This window comes from Thalia democratica, chromosome 9, assembly GCF_965202585.1.
Source record: "Thalia democratica chromosome 9, ktThaDemo2.hap1.1, whole genome shotgun sequence".
Classification (NCBI taxonomy): Eukaryota; Metazoa; Chordata; class Thaliacea; order Salpida; family Salpidae; genus Thalia; species Thalia democratica.
The window spans coordinates 18,864,853-18,875,725 of NC_139173.1; the positions used below are offsets into that span (position 1 = coordinate 18,864,853).

A 10,873-nucleotide genomic window follows, 5' to 3' on the forward strand; every position below is an offset into this window, starting at 1 on the left:
TTTTTCACCAAAAGGGACAATAACACCTATTTTAAGAAACACTGCCATAAAGTTTGTTACTATAAAATGGAACATTCACTTAGTTCGAGTTTTGTTTAAATAGACATAGCTTATAACATTACAACTAGATCTGTACTTTGAAAAAACATAAAGATCGTGATTAACTACTTTATTTACTATACAACAGTACGAAAAAGGTGAGTCATATTTGCAACTATAAACAAAAAGTTTTTTATAAAAAAAACGTGATGAAGAAAATAATTTAGAACGTATTAAATTACTATCGTCTTAAATAGAAGTTATAATCACAGAACTAAAGTAATTTTGATGTAAACAGTTTTATTGCTGATAATAATATCCCTACTGAACAAGTTATGTATTTTAAACTGAAATAAAAAATAGCATTTTTTTTTACAAAGTTTGCAACTACAACATTAAGTAAATAAAGTTACTTCGAAAGTACTGATAAAATAACACAATGTTTACTCGCTAGACATACTATAGTTGAATGAAGAACATCTAGGCATATAAATATAATGGTGCATTGTCTATGATCTTTAAAAAAGTATGGATTAGTTTTATTAGTCTATCAACAATCTAATAATTTAATACAATAGTAGCAAATATCGTTAAGTAATAATCTCTGATACCGCAAAATAATTATACAATTTTTTAAAACTTTAATATAAGTAATATAATATTACTTCTTATAACATACGATACAAAAGTAGTTAAATATAGGATAATTTAAATCACAAAAACTATCAATATAAAACAAAAATCTAAGACTATTTAAATAACAGAAAAATAAGTTATAAGAACGAATGTGGTATAACTTGTGTAAAAAAATAAAAATGGCCAAAAATCCAAAACAAAAAGTGGGATGTTAAAAGACCTAAACAGAACTGCAAGAAAATTGTTCTTATAAAAAAAGCAATCCAAAACCAAAATACTACACATTCACAATTATACTAGATTCATTTCTTATCATGGAAAGCTAAAAAGAAAAACTTTAAACAGCCACAATGCGAAGCAAAACTAAAGAAAGTGTGCGCTGTAACGCGCAATCAGCATGACAAGCACGAAGTAAGGTACGCGGTAAATTGACACGCACGAGTACACCACCATCAACACCGGCGAGTACTTGACCAGCTTGCTCACGTGACCCAGCCAATACTCATCCGCGTCTGGAGGCAGCTCTGTGACGTCAGGCTTTAACGTCATCATGGCGAAGGCGACGACGAGCAAAACCGCCGGCAGCAAGTTTGCGTCGTCGTTCACTGACTCGTAAAAAGTCATTCTGTCGTCTCTGGCGTGCGCGACGAAGGAAGGCAGGGTCAAAATGACGAGCCACATCAGGATGTTTATGACGGATTGCGCGGACGCGAAGACATCTTCCGATTTCGTCGTCTCGTCGAATTTGAACGGCGGCGGCTTGTTAAGTTTCAGCAGGTTGTCTAAGCTCGGTTCTTTGTTGCATTCGCTGTTTGCAACGTTTTCTGGTGTAGCGTCACCGCCTTCCATGAGACGATTTTCGCCTTGTGTTGGTTCTTCTTCTGTTTTTCGTTCTCCAGTTAAGTCACATGCTGCACTTGATTCGTCGCCTTGCTCATCTTCTGTGCCGGATTCTTCACCTTTTTCCAGTTCTTTTTCTAAATCACCTTCTTTTTCAAGTTCTTTGACCAGGTCTTCTTCAGTTGCTTGGTCACTCACTGCATCGCCTTCCCCACTGAGCTCCTCGCTTGAACTGTCATCCGACTCGTCACTTTGCGATTTTGTTTCAGACAGATCGTCAACTGCAGTCGGCTGTTGGTAAAATTTTACCATCTCGTTTCTGGCGCGAGCGCCTCGAGCAAGCGCGACGGCGTAGCAGTAGACGAACGCAAGGAAGCTGTGAAAACCGATCAGGCAAGCCAGCACGGTCACGTGAAGGGTGAGAGAGGAAACTTTGCCCAAGCAGGGAACACGAAACATCCTCAACGACAAATCTACTATGGGCAGCAGCGTAAACCTTACCAGGTGAATTACTAACAGGTTAAGGAAATTGAACAGCCTGAAAATTTCCAGGCTAAAGAAAAAAGTGGTGATGGGAACGAGGATCGACCACATGCCGCAGCTTTCTAGTGTTAAAACTTCAGGCAAAGGCAGCTTAGTCAAACTGTACAAGTTGCGCATTGAAGGAAACTTGCTCAAGAAATGATAGGGCAGCAGGAGCCAAGGTTGAATTTTCAGCAGGTCCGCAGAAACAAAGTGGGCTTGCTCGATTTTGCTCAGCGACTTGCGTTGAGTCGCTTGGTCAAACTGAAAACTCAACACAAACAGTGCAGAAGTAACCGTGAAAACAACCAGGAAAGAACCGAAGTGACGCAAAATCCTTGCAATGAACAACCCGCCTGAATAGTTGTAGGAAAGATTCAGTTTTTCGTTTTTTACGGGCCTCCCTGCAGCGTAATAATGCACGTACACAGATTTGTCTGAATTCGGAGGCGGATTGGACCTCACCGTAACAATCATGTCATTGCTACTCTCACTCACATCCTCATTACTTTTTGTGTAAACTGCAGCGCCTTTGTCCCATCCGATTTCAGTGCGGCTGAAATAGTTTCTTTGTTTCAAGGAGCTTAAAGCAGTCCAATAAACTTGCGTCATTGTTTCAAAATTTCTGAAGGCAACTTTCCAATAAAACCTGTTTTTACACTGACTACCCGAGTCAGAAAGTTGAACGTTTTTTGGACTGATAAAATTGTAAAAATATGAAATTAGGTACGGGGTTTCTATATCAGTAAGAACTTCGTTGTTTTCAATAATATTTACATCGAGGTCTGAATTAAATCTAAATTTTGATACTGGAACTACAATGTGAGTGTATTCGTGCTGTAATTTTTCTAAGTCCAGATGCACTATATTATAATTATCAACTTTAGAAAAGTTTACAAGAATGCCCTTTTTAGTATTCAAATCATCTGCATAAACACATTGTCCATTAGAATCAATGCTGCAACCCATAATCCACGCATTATTACTCAAAACAGTTCTTGCAACAAACTCGTTTTTATTTTGATTTAAAAACTTTTTGATTGAGAAAGTAAAATAAGTTCCAGAACTGTTTTTCTTTGACTTAAAATCCCTCGATGCCCAGCAAGCCGAGGTGATCTCCTTCCACGCGTAAGTCGGCTTTAAGGCAACCTTGCTCGATTCAACTTTTGCGTTTGAGAAACCGGTGTTGTGATTGAAATAGAAATTGGCAATCTGGTTTCGCGTTTCAGGTTTCTCAACAACACCAACTTTCTCATCATCAATGCAAGCGTAGAGGAAGCGGGCGATCACCAGCTGCAGCTGCTTGCACCAAACAATGCACTGGTGGTCAGCTTCAGCGTGGACCCGCGGAACGGAAGCGGCCTCCACCTGAACCACGTGCCTCTGTGACGTCATATTGCCCGGGAAGCGGGTCAGGGAAGAAGTGACTTGGGAGTCGCGGCCATCGCCACCTGCAATGGAAACAAAAGTCGTACGAACGTGCTTGTCAAGCGAGTCGATTTGGTTATAGTAGCTGTGCATTTTTGCATCAATGTCCAGCACTGGCATGAGATGGGGGCTGGCTAAAGTGATCACGATCGGCACGTTGAGGCTTCTTTTGGTCGCTATGGATCTCGCTATCACGCCTCCCATCGAGTGGCCGATGAGCACAACGCTTTTCTTTCCATTGTACAAAGACTCTATCTTTTCAATCGCTGCGTTGACAAACTTTTCTTGCTTGAATAGCTTGGCGCCGGCGAACGCAGATAATTCTTCGTTTGAGTCGACCGTGAAAACGTTGAAGTGGATTCCGTCCGATCTTGAATGCGATTTTCTGAGAAGAATGCTAGCTATTGATCTTGCCTAGAAATATCATTAATGTTTAGCATTTGTAAAAGTTATGCGTAATGACATATACGATTACCACTAAAACTATTAAAAATTTTTTCTATAATTAACTGAAACATCAAAGATTTTTTTATTTTGAAACTAAAACATTACATATCATTTAATTGAAATTTTACATCTAAAAGGTTTAAAAAATTTCACAAGTTAGTATCCGACAAGAAGTTACACTTGTACTGCAAAAATGTATGATAAATTCATCTGAAGTCATAAACTAAATGAAAGCAATAATGTTCAGTACTAAAAAGTCTTCAGACTGTAGTGACATTACCTAAATTGTAACTTTTGTTAATTCTTTTGTGATGACAATTCGTTTAAAAAATTATTTTTCTATACTTTGTCAATGTTGTAAATGATGGATTTTAGTGCTATTCATTTTAAAATATTGTTAAATACACTTTAAACATTAATTTTATGAAGTTGTACAGTACTTTGAATTTTATTTGAAAATTGGTAGAAAAAGTTAAGAACATACAACTCAACAAAAATAAGGTAAAAACTATTAATAATATTATATTTATAAAAACTCAAAGCTAATTTGATAGAAAAAAAGAATCAAATAATATTGATGTAACAGTGATAATTTTTTTAAAGAACTACAATATTGTGCTTAATAAAAAATTCACAAAAACAAAACTGCAAATAACTACTGGAACATTTTAATAATCTAAAGTAATTACTATTAAACTAATAAACCTTATAATAATCAATTTAATAATATATTTACTGATTCGTACATTATGTTCCTCACTTGGAAAATTTTTACTTGCATATATATAAGTATGAGCTTTTTTAATTAGCAACAATAATAGTTTTTTTTTAACTTTAAAATAAAAACATTACCAAAAAATCTAAACTTGTAAATTAAGGATCAATGTTTTGAATGCTATTTAGAAATATGCTTAGTACAGGGTTGACAAATGTTTTTGCAAATTTTCTCCAGTTTTAAAAGTACACATTTTTGGGTCTATTTTAGTTTAAAGTTAAGTTTAAGGTAAAAAACTGTGCTAAATAGTATAAAAACACTGAAAAGATACTGTAAAGCTACTTCAAATGTGTTTTTTAATAAATTATTTTTTGGTGATGACAAACAAATTTTTCCATATGGTAGATTGTTTGTGTCAAATCAAAACTTTTCTGCTTAACATGTAAAAATTGTTTTAAATTCCAGATTTTTGGTCAAGATTTCAGGTTTTTCCAGGTTTCCAAGTTTTTTGGCAACCCTGTTAGTAGTTAAATATCTAAAAAAGGATTTGTAGAACATAATGACGACAATCTTTTATAGTACTAATTTACAATTCAATAGAACTGTGTCATCATATTAGCATTGGAACATCATAGGTCTAATAAATTAAAATCGTATAACTTAATTGTTGAATAAAAAATTCTAAATAAAAGTAACAATTTGAAAATAAAATCATATGTTTTTTCAAGTTTACTAATGACTAACTGCTAAAAAAGAGCTGATATCTGCAGTATAAATATGTTAATAAACAATTAAAGTTATCTAGTAAGTTTGTGTTTTTTAACTTAAGATATTGTTTCTCAAAGTGTGTACAGTGTTGTAACTTATTTTAAGTACATCTTATCACTTAATATAAATGCTTAAATTTTAAACAATTATAAATGTTATTCAAAATGGTCTGCCACAAAAAAAGCAAAATTTTGTGTGTTTTATGATACTTACAGTTAAATATCAGGATTTTCCTATGTTTATTTTTTGTTAATCTAGGTTTTTCAAAGCAGTAGTGCCATAAACTAAGAACATAAAATACTGTATTTATATTTTAGAACCCTAACGCTTTGAAAACTTTTAGGGAACATAAATAATTAGAAAATTCAAGTAAAATTTCAATAATAAAGTTCATTTACAGATGCATTTAAGTATTTAAAATAAAAGAAATATTAAAAAAAAAAGTGAATTATACAAAGTCTAGGGGTTATCATTTTAATAAAAAGTGTTTTAAGGATAAACTACAGTGAAATACAAGAATGTAAAGTTTTGTAACTTGAAAAAAAGCATTAAAACAAAAAAAAAAATTTTAATTTTGTGCTTTGTACAACCTTAAAATTAACTAAAATTGAAAAGGAACGCTCTTCAGAAACTCTGAATGAGTTAGATAAAAAATATTAAAATAAACTGACTTGCTTATAGCTACCAGCATTTCCTGGAATATACAGTAAAGGAATTCCCTTTAGATCTAGATTTTTCATTTTCTCATAGTAACTTCCTTCTCCATATAGATACAAATTGTAGTTAGGAAACTGTTCTATGAGATCTTTATGAATAGGGACCTGAAAAATTTAAAAATTATAACAAAAATTCAAAGTTCATAAACTAAATATATTACTTATAGTATAAATAAGAAAAGTGAAATGTAATCTAATACAAAAAAGTCAAAAAAAATATAGTGTAATCTTATTAGGTTTGTAGTTTTTACAAAGTATCTTAACATAAATAATTTTTTTTTGTAAAAGTTATGAATTAAATTTTCAGAAATTGTAATTTTAATATTCTAAATAATGTGTTTTGAATAGGCTTAAACCATTTTATTTTTAACTGTATTTTGAAAAATTAATTGTGGGATAGATCAGTTTAAAATACAAAAACTTTTTAATTACAAAACCATACTATATTAATGGCATAGAGGGGATAAATAACCTTTTTTACAATTTATGTCTTATTTAATTGAGTTTTAACCAAGCTACAAATTGCTTTTCACAGATTTTAAAAAATCAAAATAATTTTTAAGATATAGCCGGTTGAAGTCATAGACTACAATAGGTTCCTTATGGGAGGCGCAAACTAAAACAGCAAATAACCAGAAATCACTTAAAATCTATCTTATCTTATGTTTTTAGAGATAATTACTTCAAACTTTCAAGAAGTGTTCCATGCAATATTTAGAAAAAAAATTCAGAACTAAATAAAAAAAAATTAAAAATTTTATAAAAAAAAAGAAAGAAAGTTTTTTGATATAATTTCTTTCTAATTTGATCTTATTTCGAATATTAGTAGACATTTCAACTCCTAAAAAAAAGTCAACAAAAAATTGTTATAGATATAAGCAATTAAATTTTGTGAGTTCATTAGGTTCCTTAAAGAATGTTTAATCTTTAAGGCATTAAAAGACTATTTCAATAAAAGTCATTTTCTTTTTTATTTTTTAATAACTATTCTTTATATTTTAGAAATTCTACTAAGATTTTAATAACTAACCTAAGTTATTTTTCTTATATTGAAAAAAATGTACATTAAGGGCATAGGGGGGATAAACACCTTTTTTTTTGAAAATTGATCTTATTTTATATAGTTTTTACTAGGCTACAAAATGCTTTTTTTAAATTTAAAAAATTCAAAATAATTTTTGAGGTCAAAGTCCGAGGCAACAATAGGTTCCTTATGGGAGGCGCAAACTAAAACGGCAAAATAGACTATTTCACTAAAAATCTATCTTCTCCTACGTTTTTTGAGACAAATACCTCAAACCTACAGGAAATGTTCCTTGATATATTTAGAAAATTCTGTCCAAAATAATTTATAAAAATTAAAATCAAAAAAAAAAAAAATAAAATAAACAAAATTGTTATAAAATTTTAATTTTTTTTAAATTTTGTTACGACAGAATTTTCTAAGATTGCAAGGAACATTTCCTGAAAATTTGAGGTAGTTATCTCAAAAATCATAAGAGAAGATAGATTTTTAGTGATTTCTAGTTATTTGCCGTTTTAGTTTGTGTCTCCCATTAGAATCTTATTGTTGCCTCCATCTTTGACCGGCTATATGTCAAAAATCATTTTGAATTTTTAAAATCTGTAAAAAGCATCTTGTAGCTTAGTAAAAACTATATAAAATAAGATCAAATTTCATAAAAATGGTGTTTACTCTATTATCTCAAAAAAAAACATAAGTTTATCATTTTTTTTTGTTGTTGTTATAACAAAAGTAATGAATTTATTCACAAAACCAGAGTACATGTTTAATCATTTTTTACATCTAAGAAATTTTTGTTTCACCCATTATTTGCTTCATATGTTATGAAAGCAAACTAAAACTTATAAAAGTACTAAAATAGATTAAACTAAAAAAAAGATTGTTTGTTAGTGATATTCTACTCAAATTTAAGTAATTGATAAGCTTAGCCCTTTCAAACAAATTTAAAAAAAAATTAAATTAATTGCTACACCTTTAAAATCATAAGGGAGGGAAAGTAAAGGATTTTTTTTACAAAAATTAACAAAAGAAAGCTTAAGTATAAACTATAAGTTAGTTTTTATAGTCAAAAAAATTTAACTATTTTTTTGAGATATAGTAAAACGTTTCTGATTAAAAAAAGTTAGCTTTTTTAATGTCAATTTACTCCTTAATTAAAAAGTTAACTAAAATTATATCTTCTTCTTCATTTTCAAGCTACTGACCTCATGTTTTTAAGAGTTCCTTACACTACTAAAAAATTGTATTGTACAATTTGAAAAAAAAAAGACCAAAAGAAGAAAAAAATCAATAAAAAAAAATATATTTACAATTAATTTTATTATATCCTATAATACAATTGTTAAGACGGTACTCATAAAGTTTCAAAGGTTTGCTTAAAAACTGAGGAGAAGATAAAAAATTTTTGTAAAATAGTCTTTTGTTGCCTTTTTAACTTGTCACTTCCATAAGGATCGTATTAAACTTGTCCTTGACAAGACGTTAAACTGTATCCAAGTAGTGTACAACATGATAACCAGAAGGTTTTTTCTTGTACTAAGTCCTAAGGACCAAATGTTTTTTGGATCATTTAATCGTCGTTCAATAAACTGTTGTTTTACTTATCAATTTTGTCCCCTAATAGGTCAAGAGCAAATTTTTACATTAAGAAATGGTAAAAAGGAACTGTTAGCTAGGTTATAGATAATTATAATACAATCATCATAAAATAGTGCCTTCCCTCCAACGCCCTATATTTACTCTAGTTTTGATTTCTAAACATTTTGCTTTTAAACTCATAACTTTTAATATAAGTATTACTGATTACAAAACAAATAAATTTTATCATAAGCAATTGTAGATTTAGTTTAAAATTAGTCTAGCATTATGAAAAAAAAAACATATTTCAAGTTTACAATCATCCAAGAAATCCAGGGAATTTTAGGGTATAGGATATGGACTTTAAACAGGGTTCCCACCCTTTGAAGAAAAATGTGTCAGAGTAACAAAGAGCTAACCTGAATTTATAAGAAAATTGAAAAAAAAAAGCATAAGCTAAAACCTAATAAATTATTGTTAATCAAGCTATTACCTACAACACCATATCAATACCATTTAAAAAAACTAAAAATTTTTAAGAAAAAAGTTAAGGGCATAGGGGAGGGTAAACACCCTTTTTTGGTTTTTTATCTTATTTTATATAGTTTTTACTAAGCTAAAAAATGCTTTTTATAGATTTTAAAAATTCAAAATAATTTTTGAGATATAGCCGGTCAAAGTTGGAGGCAACAATAGGAACCTTATGGGAGGCGCAAACTAAAACAGCAAATAACTAGAAATCACTAAAAATCTATCTCCTCCTACATTTTTCGAGATAACTACCTCAAATTTTTAAGAAATGTTCCTTGCAATATTGAGAAAATTCTGTCGGAACAGAATTTAAAAAAATTTAAAAATAAAAATTTTATAACAAAAATACTAAAAAAAAATTGTTTTTTGTTTATTTTTTATATAAAATTTTTATTTTTTAATTTTTTTAAAATTCTTTTAGACAGAATTTTCTAAATATACCAAGGAACATTTCCTGAAAATTTGAGGTATTTATCTCAAAAAACGTAGGAGGAGATAGATTTTTAGTGAAATAGTCTATTTTTGCTGTTTTAGTTTGCGCCTCCCATAAGGTTCCTATTGTTGCCTTCGACTTTGACCGACTATATCTCAAAAACTATTTTGAATTTTTAAAATCTGTAAAAAGCATCTTGTAGCCCCCCCCCCCTATGTTATGTAGCCCCCCCCTATGCCCTTAAAGCCATTAACACTAGTCTGAGATTTATAGAATTATCAAAACTAACCTAAGTTTGTTTAATTTAGCTTGGGTTAGCCTGAGTTTTTCAAAATATAATCTAGCTTGAGTTATCCTGAATGGTTAAAGTTTAAAGTAGTCTATTAGAAAGTAGCAACCCTAGAAAAAAAAATTAAATAGTTTCTGCAACAAAAATAAATTTCAAAGTTATTATTAAAAAAAGGTAAATTTATTGCAATAAAATGCACTTATTATAAAATAGAAAAACAAATAAGTAACTGAGAAAAATATACACTTCTACATTAAGCATAAAAGTTTATATTTTTAAAGAAAAAAATACCTTCAAATATTGCGGATACTGAAACATATAAGTCATTTCACATTTGTTTTCATCATTTTTGTTAAGTATTGTATAGAAACCTAAAAGAAGAAATGTATATAGAAGCAGTCTTTTTACTATTTGTTGCTTTGATCTTTCATTTTCTGCCATTTGTGAAATTGTTTAATAATTTTTTTTGGTCTAAAAAAAGTATATATGTTTGGTTATCAATCAACATTTTTTTTCTCTAGTTATATTAATCATTTATAACTTTAAATAAAGTTAAATCTAATATATTAAAATTTGAAACTTTATAGGGATATAAAATGATCATAATTATTAATTCTTAAATGTTACATTGGCTGTATAAACTAGTACTTCTCAAAATTGCATTGCACAATTAAGATCTCCTTGATCTAAAAAAAAATTGATGTATATATAGTTATTTTTTAAGTTTTTTGTTTTAATTTTTCAATATTGTTTTCAAGTTAGCTCAAAGTAGCAGTTACAGGTAAATGGTGTGCAGCTCGATAACCGAAAGGTCTTTCTCCACACCAATCCATTGACCTTAGTTGTGAGCGTTCACATTTTTCTTTCTTGAGTTGAACATTGCAAGAAAGAAAAATGTGAATGCTCA

General features: G+C 29.9%; 1 protein-coding gene across 1 annotated transcript; it reads right to left on the bottom strand.

Moving 5' to 3' along the window:
• Nucleotides 1-251: 251 nt before the first annotated feature.
• LOC145843815 (GPI inositol-deacylase-like) lies at nt 252-10,431 on the bottom strand. The gene is made up of 3 exons (XM_082951051.1): nt 10,258-10,431; nt 6,067-6,216; nt 252-3,879 (listed from the first exon to the last, which is right to left on the bottom strand). Exons 1-3 carry the CDS (start codon nt 10,405-10,407, stop codon nt 1,039-1,041), a joined length of 3,141 nt encoding a protein of 1,046 aa, XP_082807177.1. The 5' UTR covers nt 10,408-10,431; the 3' UTR covers nt 252-1,038.
• Between the last annotated feature and the right edge of the window lie 442 nt (nt 10,432-10,873).

What these genes read in the sequence shown, in the direction of transcription:
- LOC145843815 (XM_082951051.1), bottom strand. Translation starts at nt 10,407, where the DNA reads ATGGCAGAAAATGAAAGATCAAAGCAACAAATAGTAAAAAGACTGCTT. An exon ending in AGTATCCGCAATATTTGAAG is followed by an intron (nt 6,217 to 10,257) that starts GTATTTTTTTCT and finishes TAAATTTTTCAG; the next exon opens with GTCCCTATTCATAAAGATCT. An exon ending in ATGCTGGTAGCTATAAGCAA is followed by an intron (nt 3,880 to 6,066) that starts GTCAGTTTATTT and finishes TGATATTTCTAG; the next exon opens with GCAAGATCAATAGCTAGCAT.